This window comes from Rhinolophus ferrumequinum, chromosome 3 (assembly GCF_004115265.2).
Source record: "Rhinolophus ferrumequinum isolate MPI-CBG mRhiFer1 chromosome 3, mRhiFer1_v1.p, whole genome shotgun sequence".
NCBI classification, from domain to species: Eukaryota; Metazoa; Chordata; class Mammalia; order Chiroptera; family Rhinolophidae; genus Rhinolophus; species Rhinolophus ferrumequinum.
This window is the reverse complement of record NC_046286.1, coordinates 61,008,159-61,033,879: the sequence shown is the minus strand read 5'-3', so window position 1 is coordinate 61,033,879 and position 25,721 is coordinate 61,008,159. Positions and strand designations below refer to the sequence as shown.

Sequence of the window (25,721 nt, the reverse complement as noted above, 5' to 3'; positions counted from 1 at the left end):
GCCTCTTTCTTCCTCACACAGCAATTTTTCTAACAGATGCAATTACATTTGAGAGCTGCAGAGAACAGAATCTTATGTTTTATTTCTTTATTCATCATTTTACAAATGGAATTTACTGTAAAAAGGAAATTGCCTTTGTAGTTCAGTTCTTCAGGCTGGAGTACTCTGAGCTTCAGTTTTTACACCAGCTGCTGACACCACCTTGGTGGGTGAAAACCAGCCAGGGAAGGAGGCTAAAAAATGAGGAAGAGTTCTTTTAAATTTAATATATTTTTATTCTTTGTAAATACAATGAGTACAACCTTTAACTTCACAAATCAGTTAATTCACTTTGTACAAGAAAAGTTTTACTCATCCTATGATAGTCCAAGTGCTGAAAATTTTTCCTCAGTGCTAGTACCTAACAAATCAAAATGTGAAAAGTACAGCAGCTATTTTAAAATGTTTGTTTCTACATTTCCATAAGTATAGATTCATACCAAAGGAGCAGCTTATAATGCAGGATGGTGTGTGTGTGTGCATGTGTGTATCTGTGTGTGTGTGTGTGTGTGTGTGTATGCACGCACATGGGCACATTCAAGGCTTTACTAGAAACCAGTTTTCTGAAAGGCATTGAAGAGTCTTCGGCTGTTAGCAATGGATCAGTCGAGAAGCCTTTTGGTGTTCATCTCCTTGAAGTTCCTTCCGGCACCACGGCTGTGTTCATTTCCTGTTTCCTGTCTGTTGTGACTCCATGAAACACGAGCTTGGACCCCATTGCCTTTGGTTTCAGCACTATTTTATGGGACAGCAGTCTGCCTCACTCAATCATTCATTTCTGCTTTATTTGGTTTTGCTGTTTTTATTCATCCTCCCTCGGCTTCTGTTCTTTTAGTAAAGCTCTTCTATTTTTGAGATGTTATCCAACCTGAAGTCCTGGTGAGAATCTCATTTTCGTCCACCAATTCCTTTGACAAGGTTGCCTGGCCTATGGTATTAAAAAAAAAAGAAGAAGAAGAAGGAGAAACAACAAAAGAAAAAGAAAAGGAAAAAGGTAGAGAAAAAGCAAATCTCACAGCATAAGCTACCTTTCACTTACTAACTCAGTTCTGAAGGCCACTTAATGATGTATTACAATAGAAGGGAAACTTTTGATAAAACTTTTGATTTTAAACCTAACCATTGATTTTAAAATAAAGTCTCCATCGTAGATAGTTCTGAAGGCTGCTGTTTGATGTTATACACAGAGCTATATTTGGTTACCCAACTTTATATGCTAGAAAGGAAATGAAAGTTCTACTTGTGTTTCAGCATTTGACAGTTCAGCGCAGATGTCCGATGAGAGGCAGAGTGTGACGGCCTGTGGCAATCCCTGATTCAGCCCCCTCCCAGGGCATGGCAGCAGTGAGTTCTCTGCTGAGGTGGTCCTGTTATACGCCCCCCTTTCCTTCCAGGCTGCCCTACCCTGGGTGAGGCAGCACTTCAAAGCTACTGGAACTGTTTTGTATCAATGGACATTTTTTCCTGGAGGCTCCACCTTCCCAGATGTATGCTTCCTGAAGGTTCTGTTAGTTGAGGCTTGTTCTCTATGGGTAGAAGTTCATCAGATACTGTCCCATCCTGAAAAGTGGGGACTTGCAGACCTTAGATATCACTGGATTTGTACATATCTGAAAGCAGTCTTGTAATTGGCACGTTGCCGATGGTTTTTTTGAAAAACACTTCTTCTATGGTTGATGGGCTAATAGAACGTAAAGCTGGCAAAAGCAACAGGAGTTTTCCAAAGCGACAGGGTTGAGTGGGATATCTGGAAAAGGAAAGGCCGTGAAAGCAAGGTCAGATCCATTACTAATGGGAATTAATATCTCATACTTGAACACACACCTTCTCCAGCACAATTTCCTGCTTGGGCCTCTTTAATAACTTACTATCTCTGCAGCAGAGTCCCAGACAGGTACTAGTGCCCCTATGTTAAACTAGAATAATTGAAGCCTGCAGAACATAAATGATGTCCAATTCACACGGTGTCTGTCTCAACATTAGCAAAGGGGGTAGATTTCGTTCAGAGAAACAAAAAAAATTTTTTTTGAATATTGTACTAAGTTTAGGCTAAATAATAAACTTAAGGTTGCCAGTGTAGAAAACAGCCATGATATGGATGAGAAAACTTGTGGTAGCACCCACATTTTCTGATTCTCAAGGCTCCTTCACAAAGCTATTTCCCTCAAAGAAAATGGATTCCTTTTCTAGGAAATTCTCCAAATTATTATTCAGGCAATATACTTAGTCACTCTCAGGAATAATTCCCTCCTTATTACACTGCAAATTAAAGACTCAGTTCTGTTGGGTGGCAGTGCCACCCAACTTTCATGTCAATGAAATTGACACATAATTAAAGATGTGAGAAATTGCTGAACAATTTCCTCTCTTGATGTCCAACACACATCTGTGCTCAGATATGCAAGTTCAATTTTCTGCTGTCTTTAGATGCCTACGAGCCACCTCCTTACTTCAGCCCTGATGCTTCTTCAGTCCGTAGCTTGGAATCACGTGTGCTTGCACTCCACAGGGAGGGCACCCTCCATTGAAATTAACCACCGGAAAGACTGAGCTCCAGGGACACATATCTGTGACAACCAAGAGCCACACTATTGCACATCAGGTTGATGCTGCAGACATGGCAGAGGTTTGTCTGGGCAGCCACTCTGTCCTACTCAGTGCTAGAACTGACGGATATCAAAATTCCTTCACAAAAGTTAGGTAGCGGAACACTGGGTATAACGGCTGACAACTCCACCCAGCAAATAACTCCAGGGCAGCAACTTTCCCACTTGTCTCCTGGCTTTGGGCACACAAGAGTCCCTCTCTTCAACATGATATGAGGCTTATAATTCATTCTGGGCCTCTGAGAACCTGACTTGGTTCTTTCACTGCCCAGCTTCATGAGCACCCATGGATGCTCTGACCACTCAAAATTATTATTATTTTTTTAGAATATCTATGCCCCTGACTTCATCCATTAGCATAAATAAGTAGTTTTCTCTTCAGGTGTAAGTGTTTTGAGTCTGTCACAGATTCATGTATTTGATCTTCAATGATAACATATAATTTATGTGAAACATCAATTCCTAGCCTTCTCATGTCCTAGATAATCAGGGAAGTAGCTTACAGAGCTGTAACAATGAACTCAGTTGGCAATGTTAACAATTAATAGACAATTAGCTCAGTTTGCTATGTTAACTTTTCATTTCAATTTCAGATTTTATTTTTCTAGACAGGAAAGTGCTCGAGGAGAATGTTCACTGATTTGAAGGAGCTAAGAAATAAGGCATAGTCAGTTTTGTCACATGTATGACTCTAGATCTTAATATTAAATTATAGCTGTAGCAGATATCATGAAATAAGAATTCCATGTCAAAGCAGATGTGCTCCTTCCACGAATACTTTTGTTCTGAGGGTGGGAGAGAAGTAGTATACTTGCCGTTTCTCTAAAATAGACTTTTGTTATTCGTGGTTTAATTTTCTCAAGTTGCCCCATAAACAGCTCCCGGCTCTCTCAGCTTCTCCTGAATCACATCCCTGGCACCTCCCACAGCACCTCTACCACCCCCTCTACTGGCTCTAATGAGCATCCTTCTCCTTGCCATTCAAAGACACCAGCTCATGTTGTCTCCTCCATCAATCAGCCTTTCCAGACTTGCCCTCACCGCTCCCCCACAACTAGAATTCATCTCTCCCACTCTCTTCTCTGGTCTGAATTGGAGTAACACTTCTACCTCCTTCCTGCAACGATAAGGGGCAGAGTCTTATTCTCTGGTGTCCCACAATGCTCCCCAGCGGCCCTGCCCGGAGCCAGTACTCAGCAAAGGCTTAACTGAATCGGTAACTGGAGATCATATTCTTCCCGGTTTGATGTTCTTCAAACCTTAATGGCTCTAAATGTCAATTTGAGATACAAATTAGTTTTTAGTGGGGAAATTATGTGCTGCTCTGTTTTATAATTTTGAACAAATATTCAGTGCCTATTACATACATTCTGAAATTTAGTGTGGATTTTAAATGTAAAAACCATGGCACTTCGGGGGCAGCCAGTTAGCTCAGTTGGTTAGAGCGCAGTGCTCTTAACAGCAGGGTTGCCGGTTCGATCCCCACATGAGCCACTGTGAGCTGCGCCCTCCACAACTAGATTGAAACAACTACTTGACTTGGAGCTGATGGGTCCTGGAAAAACACACTTAAATAAATAAAAGTTAAAAAAAAAAAGACATGGCACTTCAACTTAGAAAAACATATACACATTGCACTATCACTCAACACTGTTTCAATAGTATTTCATGGACAGGGAACAGTTTTACTCATTAGTATTCAAAAAAGGGTTTATATTAACAATAAAAATAAATAGATCCTAGCAAAAGTGGTATTACTCCAAATGGGTACAGTTGACTTGGGGGTTCTCTGACCCCTCATACGAGGGAGGCATTAACAGCTTCTCCCCATCTAATTTAAATTTATTCCCAGCACAGTGTCTGTGGTGATACTGAGACAATAGAGACAGGCTTCCATGGGCTTCCCTTCAAGACCCATCTAGAGAATAAACAAGAATAGCAGCTCTATTCTAACTTCAGGTCTACCACAGACGTAAAACTCAGGAAGCTAGCAAGGTTCCACAGCTCTTTGAAAGCCTTGCTTTTTTTAATCTGAAAATGGAAACAGAAAGTCTAGACCTCCTGGTGGACGTGTCTGCTGGTGGGACAGAGGAGCTCTGTTGGAGCCCCAGTGGCTGAGAGTTTCTACAAATAGACAAGAACCGTCTCTGCCAGGGGACCCTGCTTGGCAGGAAGGAACCTAGTGGGTGCTACGACTCAAAGTAACTCAACAGATACCAATCAGCAAAGCCAAACAGCACTTACGTTGGGGGTAAAAAATGGCCGCTCTAGAACATTCTCTGGTCCTTCTATTTGGGATTGGCATTCAAAGAAAAGCACTTGCCTTTTTTAAAGGATGACATGAGTACTCTCTACTATATCAACCATACCACTTTCGCCTTCGTTTTTCACCTTTCCCACATCTGAGTCCATTTATACAAATGTGATCTGTTTTGACAGATCAGCTTGTATAGCCAGGTCAGCTGAAAGGTGCCTGGCAATGTGTTTGCTTTGATGATCTAATTTGATTTGCTCCTCTTACCCACCCTTCAAGATAGGTGAGGACATAGATTCCTACTAAATTAACTGGCTGGCAACAGAATAATTAGTCAGTGTTTGAACTGGCTTATTACCACCTACTCACATATTCACAATGGAAGCAATTTTCTTAAGGACCCGTTCAAGTCAAACAAGAGTCACCTGGTATGGATGTAGCTGTTAAGAGTTAGCTGAGCCTCATCTTGAAGAGCTGCGATGGCAGCAGCATTCCGGAAACTTCTCAGTTCAGAACCACTGTGTGTAGGAACTAGAAATGAAGACCAGGAAACCGTGATAGAAATGTAGCTGGGGAAAGCAGCTCGCAGAAAGTGGATGGCCAGCAAGAGCACACACAAGTCCCCACACCTATTGAAATGGGGCCAGATTGCATTTGCAGCGCCCCTGAAAACCATCTCCTCTTTTTGCAAAGGTCAGTCTGGACTGTGAGGTGGCTGAATTAGTGAGGCAACACTGGGGATGGAGAAGAGACAGGGGTTTGTGTCTGCTTACCAGCTTTGAAAGTGACGATGCATTTTAGGCAGGCAAATTCAGTAGCGTCTAACCGGAGTTGTCTAAACCGAGCCACCACCTCTTGTAGAGCCTGTATTTCAGATATGATCTTGTTCAGTTTCTGGGAATCTGTGTTGTCACCATTCATGCCTAGAATAAAAATATGGAATAAATGCTATAATATGAAGGCATTTTTCATAATTTAATATTGATTTTTGACAAAATCCTGCATATCAATATCTATTCAATTGTCACTCCAAGATATCTGATTCCATGTAAACTGGCTATATTGTATGAAAGTTAATATAAAATCTTCTCTTGAATGATAACAAACACAGTAATTTGCATTTAAATAACAATGCAAGCAGTCATGAATACAACAAAACAACATTATTTGCATTTAAATATAGATTTATAAATGACAGGTATACTCTATTGTTCAGTAGGAATTTGTTATTCTTTACATGTTGTTCTTTTTTCAGTAATGTATTTTTATGGTAATTTCTACAACAAAGTCATTAAATTGTGCAATTCTTACCAGATACAGCCAGTAGAGTGTTAGCATCAACCGGAATGGCCCATTGTGCTATTCCTAGAACAAACAGTTCTCTCCAAGCATCTTCCAAAAGCATCAGCTGTCATACAATAGATGTATAATATAATATAGTGTGTAATTTATAAATTTATAAACAATTTCAATATGTAAATTTCCATTATTTTAAAAGTGTTTTAAATGCCTGTCTTGGTAATTTTTCCTCTGAATATTCTAGCTTTCCCTTGTTTTCCTTTTTGAAAAGGTGCCTATAGATAAACATTTGAGAGTCAGCCATTCCAATCCCCCAAAGTTGCTTCCCTTGGGAAAGGGTTTACCCTTCTGGTCCTCCCATCCATTCATTCCTGACCACCTAGAAACTTCTCCCTAAGACCCAGCAGCTCAGCAGACAGATTCCCCTTATATAAAATGCTTATATTATCAAAGTTGAGGATTCCAGACTAAGCTTGCAGATCTGGGTCCCCATCTTCCTGGTGGGTGTAAAGGGGTGGGGGGGGAGAGAGAGAGAGAAAGAGAGAGAGAGAGAGAGAGAGAGAGAGAGAGAGAGAGAGAGAGAGATATCACTAATTCCCAAGACGCATGCAGGGAAATCAGGGTGTAATTATGTTAATCGGGTTTTGCTGAGTTTACCTCATCTCACTGCCTGATTTTTCTGAGACTCATAAGTGGACAGCATCAAGGTGCTTGTCATTTTCATTCTAATAAAATGTGCTACTGAATATTTAAAATGAAAATCTGGCTCCTTTTCCAAATGAATATACTGGATTCCACTTCACTGCAGTTTGCTAGTTGTTGAAGGGTTTCCACCAAAGGGCTGAGTGGCAGACAGTAAATAAATTTTGTTTGGATTAAAGAATCTACAGATACGTGTTTTGAGAAAAAATAGCCAATTTACACACACACACACACACACACCATACACACAACAGACACACACACACACACACAACAGACACACACACACACACACACACACACACAGTAAATGGTTACAGCCAACCAGTAAACCTGATCAAAGATAGACCCTAACCATCTTGAAAAATCTTCTTTTGAAAAATCTCTAAAAATTCAGCCAATTCTGGATGATTTATATGAAAGGATTTCTATTTGGAAGCTAAGAGCTGAATTGTGAAGGCTTGTAACCAAAATCAAAAGGTTTAATTTTCAAAAAGCTTTATTTTTAAGTTTTATTGCATTAAGTACAAAAAATAACAGTTTAAAAATGCAAGGTAAGCAGTATCTAATTCTGGCCATGTCTGAAAGTCCAGATCATGAAGAATAAAGAACATTCCATGCTAGAAGATTAGATGTTTTTAGCACACTGCCAGGTTTCTCTGTAGGAAACGTACTTCATAGTAAGGGGCACTATTATGTTTTAATTAGGTATAAAATGAATTAAATAAATCTTTTGTTTTAGAACTACTTATTAGGCTTTTGGGAAATCTGTCATTAATTTCCATGAATGCACGGGTAACAGCCGATGACTGTGAACAGTTCATTTTCTTTCTTTCCCCTAAGGTTGGAAAAATTCTAGCAGAGGCCATTTTTGATGTTCCTAACAAGAAAATTTCTGGGTTTTGGTTCGATGCAATTTTTAGCAGCACATACTTTTACTCAGAATGTCATTTACAGCCACAGAATTATGCACAATGTCTATTTGTTTACAAAATCTCTAAAAGTACTTAAAGAATCAAGGGAGATCCTGCAGGAGGTGTACAATGCACCCTTTAATTCCACATGCTGATAAATCAGTAACCAAAACTGTGAGTATCTCAATGGAAAATACAAAGCTGTGAATTTGGAATAATGAGACTAGTTCCAAAAATCTTAGAGGAGAATTATCACCTTCTATTTCTCTCAGTCCCAATGTTCTTAAGAAAACATTGTCTTAACAATTTCTTTTTAAATCACGAAGATTTTTTAAAACTTGTGATTCAATTTGATGTTTCAATTAAACTAAAAAAAAAAACAAAAAAAAAACGATAATGTCCTTTTCTGTTTGTTTATCATAGACCGGATCCAACTTTCCAAAAATAGCGTAATTATATTTCTTAGTAAGGATTCCATAGCTAGATGTTTTGAACCCATAGAAAGGAGATAATAAAAATAGTTTCCTCATTGCTGTTAAGAACTGATGCGTGGCCTCGGGGGTTTATCCAGGTAACCTCCCGCTTCACAAGGCTGACGACTGTTGCTTCTTCCCAACCTCCTTCCCGCAAGACCGCAGGGCCCTCTTGGTCATACCTGGTCTTGCAAAGACAGGGTGGAGAAAGCTGGTACGCTCTTAGCCCACTTGATGCTCATAAACAGAAGCCTGGCAGCTGATTCACACACTGACTCTGTGGCCACTTCATAGAGATACATTGGGGTCCCATTCACTTCATGGGGGTACTGGGTGGGGAAGAAACAGAGACACCAGGGAATGAGGAAACCACAGCTTGGCAGATAGAGCCAACGTTTGAATTTTCTAATTAAAACAAGGAAGGAGATAGGGATTTGGATGTTCTGTTAAATGGTCAGTTGCCATAGAGGGATAAAACCAAACATCTATAGCTATAGAGTTTGGGAAACTGTTGGGAGAGGCCTGTTTACACTCTTTGTGGGCCTGTTCCTTCCAGAGGCTGCATCTGGCTTGTCTGTCCCCTGCAGCAAATTTTCCTTGGGCTGAGCCAAGTGCCAGGCCTGTCTCCCAATTTAGACAAGAGCTGCTTGCATTTGTGTAAATAAAAATAGATGTGAAAAAAAGTATAAATTAATAGGCATCCCAAACACAAATATGCATATGAGTATTTTTAGAAAGGATTAGTATATTATGGAAATATTTCAATTAGACATCTTAATCATTGACAGAGCATTCCCATTCATAACTGACAACATATTCATAACACTACTTTCCCAAGCTTATTATATACACATCAAGGGTAAGAAAGCAATATTAAATATTGTGTGTATGCGGGTGCCCAGGTGTCTGGCTTCCCTGCAGTGCGGGGCTGCAGCTGGCCCTCCTCTGGGGGAGATTGTGAGCCCTTCTTAGCCTGGAGTGGGGGTTTTGGGTAGGTACCAGCTGGAAACCTGGAGGTTAGTCCCTAGGTGGCAGCCTTTTAGGTAGGTCTGGCTGTGGCCCTGCTAGTAGAGGCTCAATCCTGGTGTAAATCCATGTGACTCAGAAGAAAGTTGAGGAGAGAATGGGAAATGAAGCCAGGTCCCTCAAATTGTCCTAACAGAGTAAGCTCCTCCTTTAAGTTATGGAACCATAACTTTCCAAGAGAATAGAACCCTGAGATTTGCAACTCAGGGGCTCTTTTGCCAGCTATAGGCAATGCCTTTCTTCTAAAAACAAACGTCTGCTCTTCTGGCCTCCTAGGCTGCCCTCTCAGTTCAAACGGGGCTCTGCACCAGGGCATTTTTCAAAGGTTCAGGTCCCAGGGCTCCACCTCACACTTGCTGAAAGGGGCTCTCTGGGGGATGGGTCCAGGAGTCCACAGTTCAGAGAGTGACTTTGCTGCACACCAAAGTTTGAGCATCCCTATCTCAACAGGGAAGAACGAGATGCCCAGAGCTCCCTGCAAGGCCTGGCCCAGTACCCTTAGGGGTCTCTCCATCTTTTGTCTGACCCCATCCCAGCTCAGAAGGAATAGCTGCCCCCCTCTGCACCCTCTGCTCAGCACGGGACTCCATGAGCCCATTAAGCCACTGACCTTGGGCGTGGGCTGCGCCAGGCTCACGAGGGTCTGCCGCTCAGGGGTGGTGGACACCGTGGCCAGCTCCAGGCCATGCGGCTCCAGCTGCGTCACTGCGGTGAAGAAGGCCGGCGCAGGCAGCGCGGCAGAGGGGAAGTGCGCAGCTGCCCCGTTCTCCTCCTTGTGTCCACGGAAATAGAGGGCCACCTGCTTGCGGATGGTGGACGTCCGAGGCCCGCGTTCGTGCTGCACCGCTGCAGAGACAGACAGACCGACACACGCCCGGGATCAGTCTTGGAGACTCTTAGCCGCTGCCGTGCTGCAGGGCCAAACGCCACGTCCGGGCAGGCAAGGTAACCCGAGAGGTGAGGAGAAGGAAGGAGAGGGAGTGTGAGAGCCGAGGGCGCTCTGAGACGTTCTAACTGCCAAGATGCATGCATTAGGAAGTCAGGGCCGAGAACAGGAGCCCGGCACAAGGTGTCAGCATAAGGACAAGCCTCAGGCAAGACTAGATGTGTTCTCTGTCCGTTCAGGGCTCCCCCCCACCCGCCCAGGGGAGGTCGCAGGATGACAGAGACCCTCTGGGAGGGAATAGCTAGGCATCCTCGTCCACAAGAAGAGAGGGGGGCACTGCGCACAGCCAGGCACTACATCTCTGCACAGACTTTCCCCGCCCCGCCCAAGGATGACTCCCCACAAACTCCAGGCGGAAATGTCTTGTGGCCTCTGAGGGCACCAGGAGAAAAGGACCTGAGCTCGGGGACGCTGGGGAATGGGATGTGGGAGAGCCCGTCTGGGAGTTTGCTGGAGAAAGGCTTGGGAGATGTGACAATTACCACCAACAGTTTAAACAAACAAATTAATTCAGGGCAATCTTCCGCTCGCCTAGCTTGACAACTTGTCAATACAAAAGTTCAACAGGTTGGACGCTCCCTCCTGCTTCCTGCGACGAAGAGGAAAGAGCTCTCCCCAATGGGCGTTGTGACTCCGAGGGCTACGAGCCCGGCCTCCGCCACTGCAAACTTCACTACGCACCCCGTGTTGACTCCCCATTCCTCCCTCTGGGCCGTTATCCCCATCCCCGCCCTGCCCTGGGGCACCCTCGCCAGGCCACCACGGGACACACCCTTGGACTGCGCTCTTTGCCCAAGAAGCATCCAGAAGTGCGCGTGTTTAAGAGCCTTCTGGGAGTTGGGTTTCCGAGGCCCCCATCGGCCTCACCCTACCGCTCCAGCCCCTTTCTGTAGAACCCAGAGAAAGCCCCGGAAAATCCCAGATCTCCACAATGGTCGTCCTGATTTTGGAATCTTGGTGAATTTGCAAACGGGCTCGAAGTCCCGCGTGCTCCTGTCTCTGCCCTCCCTGTTCCAACACACCGTCTTCTAGTCCTCACGATCTCCTTCCCCGGACACTATCCAGACTGAGATCCTGCGAGAGATCAACGGGCTTGGGGGTGGCCCACAAAAGGGCTGCAAGGAGAGGCGAGAAGAGGAATTAGAACACGAGGCAAGATACACGGCGCACGTATCCCCAGCACGGTAGGAACGCTGCCTACTTGGGGGTGGTTGTGAGGCACAGGTTCCGTATGTGGGCATGGGCCTTGCCCTCCGTGGTTCAGTGGGGTCGGGAGGGGACTCATGCCCAGAGATCCGGAAAGATACGATGGAAAGCTCGAGGCCAATTCCCAGAATCCGGGAAAAAGTGGAGATGGTTTACATGCATAGAAGAAGTCCCTTGTACTTTCTGTACATGTAATTTACTTACTACTCAAACATTAAAAGAGTAAAAAGCTGTACTGATTACCATCTTTGTTCATGTTCACTTCCAAACACTTCTTCAGCCGACACGCCCTGCACTGGTTTCTGTGCGTCTTGTCCACCGGGCAGCCTCCCTGGAACAGAGCGCAAGCGGTCAGCGCCCCACCCCTCCCCCCGCCCCCCCAGCCTTTAGACTGGAGACGCGAAGCCGGTGCTGGGTGGGGGAAAACGGCGTAGAGGCGGGAAGAGACCCCGCTGCCCACACAGGAGACGCAAACCTGGGTCTGCGAAACGCGAGGGCCTTGGGCACAGCAGGGCCAAGTAGAGAAAGGGCCTGGGATTCCCCGGGCTACTTCAAGAGGACCAGCCCCTGATCCAATGGAAGCGGACATGGAGGAAAATCCTTCTCCAATCCGGTGAAGGGTCAGAGCGCCTGGTTTGCCTGACTCTGCTGTACTGGGAGGAGAAGCTCCGGAGGGGAACTTCCGCCAGTGGAGGAGGTGGTAAAGCTGGGGCGAGACTTTTCAGGACCGAAGACAGCGACCTGGCCCCAGAGGAGGAGGCCACGGAGCTCTACCGGGAGCAAGCGTCCCCTGAAGGTTCCCCACCACAGCGCCGCTCCCGCCAGCTATTCTTTCCGCTTTTAGGTCTTTCTCTACCTCTTTCTGTCACTTTCTGGGTGAGCCCATTTATCTGTCAGATAAATATCTCCCATTTATTCTTCGCTTCCTGTTTCCTCACTCTTGCCTTTGTACTGAAAGCCATCCTTATAACCAGCATGTTGAGAGTTGTCTTAAAGACTCGCCTCAGCCCAGATTCATGGAAACACAGCCATTCCTGGAAGATGAGGCAGAAGTCGGAGTGGTTAGCAGGGCAGGGCCTACAGAAGTGAGGAGGAAAAGGAAACAGCCCAAAATCTAGAAATGCCCACCATGTAAATATGACCAGGAAGATCATGTGATGGACTGTCTGACACAATGATAATATGGACTGAGGCTATTAGCAAGATAACTGAAAAAGGAGGCAATTGCTGCCTTAGAAATATTTATCTGAGACACGTGTGAAAATAAATATTTTATCCAATGCAATGTTCTGGGGAAATGTTGGCCATTAAAATAAATCTACAAAGAAAGTTTCTTATGGAATTCACTGTGTGTTAGGTGTTATTACTGAGGGAAGACATATACAGATGCATACATATGTACATATGTATTTTATACACAGAAAATACATAGGAAGTTTGGTGCTCTCTTGTGTTTATCTGAGTTGCTACTTTTAGATTTGCAGTGAGAATAAAGTAAATGTATATTTTGCTTCATAATATCAACATTTTACATATGCTGAAGTTGGAGTAAATACGTTTTCTAAAATATCCCTTAGGGAAAATTACACATTAGAAAACACAGGTTTATGGGATCATACCCCTCTGATTTAAAATATGTTGATTTATTTAAAATAAAGATAGGGTAGAGACTCATAACAATTTCTAAATGTCCTCATTACTGTTTGTAATAAATTGGAATATTATTTACCTAATCTTAGAATAAAAGAGAAAAAGGAAATAATTTTTGGTTCCTAAGGAAATTCTTCAGGGCATTTTGGCTCATTAATGTAATAGCTCAGTACAAAGAGGCTTAAAGAACTTATTATTAAACGCAATCGTATGTCTGTCTTCAAATGTTATCCCACTAGTATTCTGATAAACATGTTAATGCAAAATGGATGCCTTCATTAGTTTTTAAGAGTGTCTTCAAATCAGATCAGATGTATATAAATATCTGGAGTCGGAAAGAAAGATGAGCGCCTCAGCTTGGTCCATTTTTTCTTTCAGCAAGGAGAGGACCACCAAGCCTGATGAGCCTATTATCATTCCTTTACAAATACTTGGACTGACATCAATATGTTTGAATTGATAGCCAACCTCTTTGAAAATATGAAGCATAACATCTGAGATTTTGATTCCCCAATTCTGTTCATTGCATAAAAGTAAAAGATAATTTAAGTAGCCGCCTCCTCAGATCCAATGACCCACAGTAATACCATATTCCTGCGGAGCTGTTGGGATACAGTCCTGTGTGTATATAGCGTGATGTATCCATATGGTGAGGCTAGAAACTGACACAGAGCTGTGAACCCAGTTAAACAAATAACAGGGATGGAAAGTTCCAAATAACTTATCCAAAAGCAGATGTCTTCTTGTTTTTGTTGATCATCCAAATCTATCAGAAACTGATAGAAGCAGACGTGGCTTCAGAAAAATGTAGGATAATTCACTAGCACCAGACAATATATGTGTATGTATATATGTATCATACACATATGATACATATATACATATATCCTAGCTGGACCATCAGCCTTAATGCGTCTTTTGGAGCAAAAATTAATATAAGACCGGGTCTAATATAATATAATACTGGGTCTTATATTAATTTTTGCTCCAAAAGACACATTAGTGAAAAGGTTTTACTATTTTGTTACCAAAGGATGACTTATGACTAGTACACTCTGATAGGATGTTCAAGGTGGTGGCTCTGTATTGAGAGTCTGTGTGCCTGGCTAAGGAGGAGGCAAAATGTGGGACCAAAAGGCTGATTGCCTAGGTTGAAATGAGCCTATTATTGAGCTGAAAACTAAGTCAAGGTTCTACTCGCTGTTCTGGAAGCTTTGGCTCACACTCAGCCCATGCCCTGACTCCCCTGTCTCTTTCAGTTCTGCCTGCCCAAGACCAAAATACAATCAACCAGGCACATCTTCTAAGCAGAGAGAGAAGATATGAGAACCTGGGAAAGGGTTCAAGTTGCTCCTTCCTTGGGAGCCCTTCTCTTCCTGCTCCCTCTGCCATTTTCTGAGAAGGCCCAGCTAAACTCATATAGGTGCTGAAGTCCACTGCTCACTTCCAGAGCAGCCATGCTTCTCCAAAGTTGAAAGGGCACAGGCCCTCACAGAGCCCATTCTCTCTGTTTCAAGTGGCCAACACTCAGTTTGGGTCTCAACTTTGAGTGGATTGCCCTGTGCCGTTTACTTCTGCCATCCCAGGCAGTGGTCAGGACACTGAGCTCGGCTGCTGCTCCGAACAGCGGTGTGGTGGACAGGCAACACAACATAGCCCCTTTCTCCCGCTTACACTTGAGGTTTGGATTCTTAAGGTCTGTAAGTCCCCTGGGCTGGCTTTATAGCCACTGGTTGTGGGCCTCACCCAGTGTCACAATCTGCAAAATGGACGCCTTAATGATTAAAAGTGGAAGGGTTGGGGTGGGCACTAGATTTTCAGACTTCCCACTGCTAACTCATCTGTCTTCCCTAACCTTTCCTCGCCTTGCCCAGGGGAAAGGGCCTCCAAGAGTTGAGTCAGGAAGAAGGGGAGAGGAAGAGAGAGGTCAAGGCTTGGTCTTTCCTGAACAGCCTTGAAACTCAGAGGAGGCCTTGGCACAAAGAAGAGGGGAGGCAGCAGAAGGGAGCCTGGCTAAGGTACCTGGTTTCCAGATTTGCAGACGTACGTCCTATTCCTTCGGATACTCCGTTTGAAAAACCCAGAGCAGCCATCGCAGGCGTAGACCCCGTAGTGTTTCCCCGAGCTGCGGTCGCCACACACTTTACAGGGGATATCTAAAATGCGGCCTGAAATTGCCGGAAAGACAGGGAAGGGGGTGGGAGGAAGGGGCGAGAAGGAGAGGAGGGCGGAGAGGAGGGAAGAAAGGGGAGAGGGAGAGAGAGAGATGCTAAGCAATCTGACCTCTGAAGGGATTAGCACCGAAGCTGCGGTAAAAGCAAATAATGAAGTGATTTTATAGCCAAACTTTTTTTCCTTGAGCAAGTGTCAGTTTCCTACAATGAGCATTATTCATGCACCGCTACATGTATTTGGGTCTCCTCTAATCGCCGAGACCCATTTTGGAATAAAAGATTACAGCAGGACGGGGCCGCAGCGCGGCCCGCCGCTGCCTTTCTGCTCCGCGGAAAGTTTGGCCGCCTCCCTCCCCGGCTCCTGCATTTAACCGAGAAAGTTGTTAGTGAGCGCGCAAGCAGACAAACTTAAAATATAAAGGGGAAAAGATGAAAAACAAACACGGTTGGAACCAGGGATGGCAGCTGGAAGGCAATCGAGTTTTCTCTGAGCTACCGGGCGGTGGTTATTCTCAGGATTATTATTGTAATGCTAATACTAGGATTATTAATGATAATAAGGGTAGTAGTAATTGCCCAATTTTCGCTTTACCTATTTTAAAAAATATTTGGTGGATCGCTTTTGAGAAATTATTTCTTCTAGGAAAAAAAAAATTATCTCCAAAGTAACCAGCACCGGGCTAAGAAAGTGAATAGAGGAGAGTAATGCACGTGTGTGATTCTATGGCAGGTTCGCGTGGGACAGCACCCCGTGTCCCTCCACTCCCCAACTTCTTCCTTAAAGACTTGCCTTCTCCCACGATATCCTCTGTTTTCCCACCGCTCTCCGAGGCTAAAGTTTTAGAGTCTGGACTGCCCCCCCCCCAACTCCCATTGGGCTCAACCGTCGCCTGGTTTAAGAGAACTTTCCTTGAAATCCCCTCGAGCCTGGCGTGGCCGCGGGCCCTGGAGGAATGTGCGGGAGGAGATAATATTCGAAAATTCAGTAGGGGAGACCTATTTTTCTCTAAGGTTCAAGAGCCCAACCATCCTGAAGTGGTTTACAGGGACTTGGAAATCTTTTCCTCCCGCAAACAAAGGGAGTATTAAATAAAGTGTTAACTTAATTAACACCTTAATGATTATGATTATAATAGTATCAAGAAGTTAATAATAATTAACTTCTTAACATTTAATTTTCCTGTCGCTACCCTTCGAGGGCCTCCAGTCTGGGCCCGGGGGACTCAGGACTTGGTGAAACTCTACAGCTGCCTCTCGGAGCGCTCAGGTTGGGGACCGCTCTCAGGCTGGGGTGACGAGAGGCTGGGGTGAGAACCACTGGACGAGGGGAATAGGAAAGGTGAGGGCGCGGTGTGGGGTCAGCCACCGAGGCGTCAGAAATGGGAACTTGCTCGTGGGTTGGGAAGCATCCCGGCGCGTGCGCACCCCCGGCGCGGCCTTGGAGGATTGGTGACTGGGGGAGGGGGCAGTTTCGAGAGGGGCGGGAGAGCAGGGAGGACGCGGGCAGCAGGGGTGGGGAGGAGGCTCGGTACACACCAGGCTCGGCCGGGGTAATTACAACCCCACCGTAGCACCTGCCTATAGAGCCACCAGTGACCCGTCAAAAAGAGTAGCATGGGAATTCGGAGGGCGACAAAGGCCCGCTGGGGAGGCACGCAGCGCGGCGACCACCGCCACGGCGCCCCCTCTCCCGCAGAGTGGGAGGAGAAGTTGTGCGGTGGGGGGAAGGGGCTGGACAGAGCGCGGGGAGGCCACAGCGTGTCTGGTCCCTCACCACCCCCCCCCCTCACCCCCGGGCCTGTCACTGCGCCCAAGGGAACTCAACGGCTGCCCAGCTGTTCAGGACTCAAGCTCTGCTACACCGCACTCACTCTGGAGGCAGTACACTTGGTTTACATAATTTGCAACCATCCTCCTCTGTATAACACACGCCCCTCTGCCTGAGTTGGGTCCACAGTTGGGGTCCAGCAATCCCGTCGCCCCAGCAGTCTTCTTCCCGGGGGCACTTTTGATAATGCCAAGATGGGTGCGCGGAAGGAGCAGTGAGTGGTAGGATTTCTTTACCCCGCTTGCCATACAGACAAGAGGCCAGGGACACACGTCTATGGATATCCCCGATGGGGTGGAGGGAGGACCCGACTGGTACCCCCCAGGGCCACCAAGACTGCGGGTCGGCCCTGCTTTTGCGCTGACCGGGACAGATTAGAGACGGGTTACCCGCCTGGGGCGGGGCACAGGGGGAAGGGACGCGAAGATTCCGGAACCTAGAGGGTCTACGCCTCAAACTCGGCCTCCTAGCTACGTTAAGGTGACTTGGGGTCACGAGACAAGCTGGTTGACCCCGATGCAAAGCGCCTCTCATTTAACCAGCGGAGCGAGCTCCGACGTGAGGCGAGCTGGAGTTTCCTGAGGCTGGAAAACCGTTCTTAACTTCCCTCGCCAGGGGGTCCCCTTGGGGCTTTTTGTGTGTCATAATTGCCTAAAGATATATGGCAGCTTCGATTACTGTAATTACCATCAGAGGCTGTTGAAAGAAGTTAGTCTGGGCCGCAGAGGTGACTGGCCAGGGTCTTGTTACCACCCAGGCGGGGCTCCCGGCTGACTGCGCTCTGCTCTCCAGCCGTGCTAGGCCGAGCGAGGCGGGGACGGCAGACCTCGCGGCCTGGCTCAGCCCTGACCTCGCCCGCTGCGCGCCGACCTCTTCGCGGACCCCGGCCCGCGAGCTACAGGTTTCGGGCCCGGCTGCCGCCACCGCTGTGGGAGCGCCTGGCTGCAGCGGCGCCACGGGCGGGGTCTGCGTTACTGAGAAACCTCCGCAGCGGCGGCTGGACCTGAGCCGGGGCTCTGGGCTTCCGAGGCCAAACTCTGGCTCTTGGGAAGCTGGAAAGCTACACAGTTGCCCGGATGCGTCCCTCTGCCTTTCCCCCTAAAAGCCGGGAGGGTCCGCCCGCCTGCTAGTCTCAGCACGTCGGCGGGCCCTCAGCGAGCAGAACTTCGCGCCCGCCCATCCCCTCGCCTACGAGACCTAACCTTTCAAGCCCCCTCCCCAAACCCGGCGGCTCAGCACTCCAAACGGGTGAAAGAGTACGAGATTCCTTACTTCCAGGGAAGGAGGCGAGGGCCCGTCACGGGGTGAGCTAGCATGAGGCCTGCGGAGCCCCACAGGCTTGGGTTTTTGCAATGAGGTTGGAAAGGTTTCCTTCTGCACCTTCTGGGAAGGACCCGCGCACGCGGGAACGTGGGCCACAAAAAGCGAACTCGCCTCCCTTCCCAGAGAGCCCAACAGCGAGGCCGGGGTAGGCCCGAGGCTAACTGGAAACGCCAGTCCTCCTCAAGGGTCGGCTCTTTGGCGGGCCGCGTTTAAGGTTCCTTCTCTCTTCCCTCTGCCCTAAATATAAACATTTCTCCTTTTCTCTTTTTTGTTCACGTTCATTTTACTCTAATTTTTAAAACGGCTACACTCAAGCCAAAACAATTGAACAAAGTGAAAACGCAACCCACTTGTTTTAGGGGGGTCAGAAATTGTATCCCACCTAAGTGAGACTTCACTATCAGTCTTCAAAAATGTCTCGGACTCTCCCAACTTTCAAAGACTCAGGACAATGAGGGTGAGAGAGGGGAGGAGGGGGCTGAAGAAAGCCCATAGCGCCAAAAATGCTACAGGCAAAGCTAGCAAGGGCGGTGGAAGAACTCCCGGACATGGGATTGCTGGAGCCGCCACTCCCGGCCTTGGACCCTGCAAACGGCAGCCCCGAGCCACGGGAAGGCGGGAACTGAAATGTCCCCGGGAGATCCCAGCATTGCGGTCGCGCCCACCCAATGCAGGCTCTGGCCTGCACGTTCTCAATTCCGCAGGCTCGGGGCACGCAAATGCCCTCGCACATGCACTTCGCCCCGCACTCGGGCGTCTAGGAGCGGCTGGAGGTCAGCCTCGGCTTGGCGTGAGGAGGGCCAGCCACCAGCTAAGCAAGTTTGAGAAAGGAAAGAAGCGCGCTAAGGGAACAGGCCGCACACTCCTGCCTCTGCCAAGCTCTCTCTCGGAAAGCTCTTGGGATTAGGGATTTGGTCCTCTCTTTGCTACAGCCATTTGCCATACTTTAAATTCCCCAGTTATGACCTACGCGGATTTAGGATTAAGGAAAATGTGACTTTTAAATTGTTTCTGCTTCCCAGTTTGCAGGATTATTTGAAATAGTTAGAAACAGGGTGCAAAGCATTCCATTCACAATCCGCTTTACGCAGAGTTGCTTCTGCGCGCCCGAGCTACCCGATAGGAGTTTTGAGAGAGCGTGTTATTGTGCTGCCGCCTGGAGCTGCGGCCTAGTTCCCGCCCCTGTCGCCCCCTCCTCCCCGCACTTGGCAGCTTAGTGGAGGGAACTCGCCGGACTGGTGGGCTGCATGGGTCCCAACTTTCCCACCCTACCAGAGTCGGGGGGAATCAAGAGATCCAGAGGTAACGAAATTGTTCTTCCCTCACCAGGAAACGTTCCGACTCACGGTCTACAAGGAGCTGGGCCAAAGCTCACACACGCCGCTGGAGTACCTCTCCCGGGCTTGGAGCCGCTGCGCTCGGGGCAGGACCTCCCAGGCCTCCCCGCCCTCCTGCCCTAGGCTGCGCGCCTGAGCCCCGCCGCAGCCGGAAAGGTACCCACTTGTTGATCCGGCGGGCTTGCTCATGCTGGCGGTCTCAGGGCGGCGCGGTTGGTGGACGCTGCTCGATTCCCGGCCCACGGAGCCCGCCTCGCTGCCCGGCGCAGCCGCTCTCCAGCCGCCCTCCAGCCTGCGAGGCTCCGGGGCGGGACAGGTGGGTGTCGGTCGCGCGCTGCGCTGCTCCCCCGCGACTCAGAATTCGTTCCACAGTGGAAATTTAAGCATCCTTAAGTTTCTTCCCGGCTCTTGCAAAACTGCAGCTGCTGGGAATGTTGCTTGATATGGACATACGCGTGAACAGACAAATGGAGAGACGGACAGGCAGATCGAGGAAGAAGGGAGAACAGCAAGAGGGGGTATTGAAGGACAGAGATGGAATCACAGAAATGGTCTTCCTACGGAGCAAAAAGGGCAAAATCCCTCTCTTTCCCCATTCCTGTCTCTCAGTCTTCAATTTTCCCCTCTACGTTAGGCACGCAGGGTGTAGACGGATCCCTGCAGACCGCTGGTCTTCTAAGAAAAGAAGGAAAACACCACCGCAGTCTTAGCAGAGGGGCTCGGCGCTGCTCAAACCCGAGTGCCGAGTGGGAAAACTCGATTGCTGGGAAGTCTCCGCGGGGACAGGCGGCCAGGTCTCGATTTCCGGGGAGAGCCGCGCTTGCAGCAGCAAAGGGTCCCCGAAGTTCATTACCCCGTGACTTTGTGCCTGTCGCTGCGGGCTGGGTCCCCTGTAATATCTCCAGAGGCGCTCTGACAGGCAGCCGCGGGGAGGGGAATAGGGCGTCCCTGGCCCACTTAGCTTTTCCCCCAACTCCTGGCGGGGTCTGACGTCAGCCAAGTGCGGGGAGGGGATGAGAAGAGGGAGGGGGTAAAATGCTAATGATATTAACGAACCTCCCAGCGGCTCCCGAAGAAAGTGCAGGCGCTCTCAACGCTGACCAGTTAGAGCGCGCGCGCGAATACGGGAGTGTGGCTCTGTGCGAGCGTGGCGGTGCTGCTCGGTAATACAAATGAAGTGTTATACTTCATGGCGAGGGGAAAGTGCAGGGGAGATGGAGCTTTCTCGAAAAGCGCTTCCCCCTTCTCTCCTGAGTGCCAGACAGTTTCGTGAAAGAAACCGGGTGGCTGTCTGTCTGTGTGTGATTGTGGGCGCCGGATGTGGCCATGTGAGTTAGTTCATTCTGGGACCTGTGCCCCTTCTGTTGGGTAAAACTTGGATCTGGCTCGAGGTGAGTAATTATTCAATTGCAACTATCCACGGAAAGTTATAACTGAGGACTCTGTGTGGGGACTTGGGGTCTGGGATGGGGTCTGCCGGAGGCTTCGCATTCTGCAGCCCTCGCTCCGTCAGCTTCCGCACCAGCGGTGGAGAGGGTGCCGCTGGCTTCCCAAAGCAAAGCCCATCCCGAGCAGGGCGAAGCTCCTGTCGCCTCTATTTATCTACACTGGAGAGGCTGAAGGGAAAAGCTTTCCCTCACGCAGCTTGTCCCCAGCAGGCTTTGCTGGCTCCCCCTCTCCAGGCCAAAGGACTCTGGAGAGCCCCCATGCCTGGGCACCCTTCCCTCATTCTCACCTTCCCTCGATTCCTGTGCTTCTCGCGTCCTGATCCCTGCGCGGCGCTGGGAGAGCGCACGCCAAGGGAACAGTGAGCCCTGATCTCTAAGAGATTAATTCTTATTTAAGCTCTCCCAGCAGCTTGAACTTGTCGAACAAGAGCTTGCTAGCCTCTTCTCTGGGCGTGGGCCCGGCTAGAGGTCAGGGGTCACACCTCCAGCTCTCCAGCCCTCCAGCGCGCGTTCAGGGGGAGGAGAACCGAAGCCAGAACTCTACAATTCTGCCCGCCGGCCCTCGGCCCCACTTTCTTCAGCCTTGGTGTCAACCAGGACTTCGGATCAAAGTAAGTGTATACAAGAGAGTGCTTGCTTGTCCACCACCACCCCGCAACTCTCGGAGGGCGCAGCCGCTCCTCCGCCAAGGCGTCTCGGGGGCACCGGCTGTGCGCTCCAGTCTGCGACCGCAGCACGTGACCGCAACTTTCTACAGTGGCCTGAGCTCAGAGTGGAGCGCCGGGCCGAGCACACCACACACATCAGAGCGTGCTTCCTCTCTAGTGCCGCGCAGAAACCGGGGCGCAGGAGTTGGGGTCATCCGGAAAGAGCTAGAACGGGGGCGACTAGCTCCTGTTACCTCTCCTCGGTTTTTCCAGTTGGAATGAGATTAGGAAATTGTGGGACAAAGCTATAAATCTGAGGGGTTTGTTTTGTTTTGTTTTGTGTGGGTTTTTTTGTTTTTTTTTTGTTTTTAGGAGACAAGACAAGAAATCAACATTTTTGACAGCCAAGCGGGGCAGATGCAGGAGCAGCGAGTCCCGCCGGCTACATCGTGCAAACTCGAATTTCGGGTCCAGAAAGGGAAGTTATCTTCGGGAGGGGTTTGAAAGACACAGTTTTACTGTGGCATTTTGGAGCCTGGTGTTCTGGCTCCCGCCAGAAATCCACTTGCCGCCGTTGCCACCACCACCACCATCATCATGTGGACGCAAAGGGGGGCGCTTGGTTAAGGACAAAGAACTTCAAGAGTCCAAGTAATTTCTCTCGGCCGAAGATGAGGGCTAGTGTCGAAAACCAGACCTGGGTCTGTCTCTCGGGGAAAAGTTTAGGAGTCTGTGGTGAGAAGGAGACCGAGAAGCCGATTCACAGGTGCCGGGCCTTGGAAGTAGGACTGTGGCTCTCGTGGGGTCCAAACTACTGTTCCTCCTACTCCCTGACACTCTTGCCCTGCTGGCTTATTGGTAGGCATCAAAACTTCTGGAAAATACTCCTAAGGGCCACCAAATTGCCTCAAAATCCAAATGGGATTATTCCCTCTTTCTCCTATCACCGTCCCCTAGTCAAGCAGGATGTCAAGAAGTCCACTGAATAGAAACACACACACACACACACACACACACACACACACGTAGACACAGACACACACACACACACACACACACACACACACATCATCCAGCCCTGGCAAAAGGCACAACACGGGCACATACACCCCCCCGCATCATGTTCCTCCGGCGTTCTGTTTGCCTGGCTGTAATTATCCGCGCGCTTTGCATAAATCACAATGCAGTTCTGAAACCATCATGATGACTTTCTGGCATGATTGGTTCTGTGGCAACGGCAGCGACAAGATCCAGGACAGGCGGGAGGGGCTGGGGCCGGGAGCCCACCAGGTCCAGGAGGAGCCTGACGCTGGAGTGCCGCCCTCCTTCTGTTTACTCCAAGCTGCTGCAGGCCACTGGGAATTCGGATCTAAGGTGTAGACATGTGGGGCTCTCCTGGGTGCAGGTCAGAGAAGAAAGCCTCTGCAAGGCAGAGACTGTTGCTTTTCATCCTTCTATCCCTGGGCTCTAGCAGCTGCCTGATGCATAGTAGGTGTTGCATAAATGTTGGACGAATGGAGGAAAGTCACCTGCAGTTTTCCCAAGAAGCCGCTGGAGGCACAGCAAGGCTAAACTACTGGAAACCGGGAGGTGGGGGTTCAGGCTCTCCCAGCCAGCTATGTCTTTGGGAAAGTGACAACACTTCTTTTGGCTCCAGATCGTTTTATATAAGACGATTATGTCCTGTTCAACCTTAACTTTCGAAGATTTTTCCTGTGAGCCCACAGAGAAATTATTGATAAGGGGCAAATGCCACCGATCTCAGAATACCCTCTGACAGTGGCAAGGTCTTAAGTTCAAGGATGTTTATAGCGTTTGCTTGGGGAGTGGGTGGAGTCACACACCAGAGGTTCTTAAGCCCTTCTGATAGCCCCTAACTTCCTCTTTAGCCTCCTGTAAGTGTGGAGCTCTCAACCAAGGCAAAATCCAAAAACAAAGGGAGGCATCTTTTATTACAGGATGTTCACATGTTGGTTCAGAAGATAAGAAATAAGACCATGATGAGGACCATGGAATCTAGGGGTCTCTCTGTCCATCCACCAATCCACCTCATTCATCACACTGAGCATCCCGTATGTGCCAGAGATTACTGACATCACCCCTTTCTCAAAGAGGCTACAGGGGTATCAGACACGTAAAAAGTAATACGTGCTTTGGATTGGACTAAAACACAAGACTTTCTGGAAAAATATACAAGGGATGCTAAACTAGTGTGGAGTGGGGTAGGCTGTCAGGGAATGCCCTGGAAAGCTGGCCTTCTATTAGGAAGATCTACTGCCTATGAAAACTGTCTGGTACGGTAGCTCACTCTTCTGCTAATGTGCCTTCCCATCCATTTTAAAAGGGAAGTAGAGTCCTGTTAACTAGATGGTATGAAAGGGGCACCCCTCTAGCATCACATTATCTAGATCTGATCTCTAGCTCTCCATTTGCTAGCTTCTCTAAAAATGGTGCCATCTTCTCCATTAACTGTCTTCCCTATTCTTCTAAATGAAAACAGCAAAGGACAGAGGAAAAGCTTTATCAGCAAGCAGAGCTGATGAAATTGGTGTGGAACAGAGACCCCTTCCCCAACCACTGATCAGCCCCCTCTCAGAGGCTCTTTAACCTCTAGAGATTTCAGTCCTTTAAAATGTCCTTCACTGATGAGCAGAGTTGAAAAATATGCAGCCCCAGAAAATGACTGGGAAAACCTACCAGTTGAACTTGGCTCAAGTTTGATGTTCAGTCTTCAAAAGACACTCTGAAGCACATTTTTATTTGTTTGTTGACATGAAGGAGAAAGTTGATTTTCATTTGCTTCCCAGTCATAATGCAGCCTACGGTGGTTGTTGCTTCCCCAATGGATGAGTGGGAGAGAAGGTGGGGCCTGGAGCAGATTGTCTAGCACATAGCAGGTGCTCAGTGAGGGCTTATAAATGACGGAATGAAAGAAACAGTCTCATGAGGATTGCTCCTGATTCTGCTGTGGGCCTCTCAGAAAGAAACACCAAGAACAGCCCAGAAGAGAGACCCAGGGGCTCCAGAACACGATGGGTGACGACTGGCATCATCTTTCCTTGTCACTTTCCAGGACTGTGTTAGCTAAGAGTTGTCTGTCCCTCCCCCCAGGGACAAGGTGAACACTGTTAACAGCAACAGCAATAAGACAATGCTTTGTGGCAGAAGCTCCTTTTTTTCCCTTCACAAATAACAAATCATGTCTTTGCATTTATTCACACCCTGCCTCAGGGCCACGTCAGCAGCAGTGATTCAGATCTATGGGGCGGACTGAAGAGGAGCAGCGTCTAGATTCTCACTGCACTTTGGTATTCTTCTTGGATATTGCCCCAAGAATAATCAAATAGAAACATCTTCCCCATCTGTTACTTAATTTGTGACATAAACTATTTTATTTATTTGTATCCTGCCTTGTTCCAGGAAGAATTTACCATGGCTCTCAGGTCAAATTGCTGTTATTTGGGATCTGAGCTCCCTCCCTATAAGATGATTCACCTGAGATATATCTAAAACAAAAACAATCAGAGATATTACCAGGAGCAAGGAAATTATGTAGTCTCCTCTTCTCCCAGGAAGATAGGTCCACAGAGACAAAGCTGCCTGTTTCTTATTTCCTAATGGTAAGAGTAAAAAGGAGACCTTAAGTGATATCCCGCTCTCCAACTAGACAAGGAGGTCCTTGAAGCAGAGACTGTTTGATTCATGTTTGGATTGTCAGCCCCTAGCACTGTGTTACATAGTGGTGCTTTATACATGCAAATGTAGGAGTGACCCCTCCTGATGATACTCGAAATGACAGCTGAGGCTTGAGGGGATAGGTCGGGGTTGGGGGGCTTGCCTTTGCTCTGC

At 48.0% G+C, this 25,721-nt stretch overlaps 1 protein-coding gene across 1 annotated transcript; it reads right to left on the bottom strand.

The window, feature by feature from the left end:
• Positions 1 to 254: 254 nt before the first annotated feature.
• NR2E1 (nuclear receptor subfamily 2 group E member 1) lies at positions 255 to 20,716 on the bottom strand. Its single transcript, XM_033102781.1, has 9 exons — positions 19,942 to 20,716; positions 15,138 to 15,283; positions 11,709 to 11,796; positions 9,924 to 10,159; positions 8,470 to 8,616; positions 6,211 to 6,307; positions 5,673 to 5,822; positions 5,325 to 5,430; positions 255 to 1,786 (listed from the first exon to the last, which is right to left on the bottom strand). The coding sequence occupies exons 1-9, from the start codon at positions 19,964 to 19,966 to the stop codon at positions 1,624 to 1,626; spliced, it is 1,158 nt and encodes a 385-aa protein (XP_032958672.1). The 5' UTR covers positions 19,967 to 20,716; the 3' UTR covers positions 255 to 1,623.
• Positions 20,717 to 25,721: the final 5,005 nt, after the last annotated feature.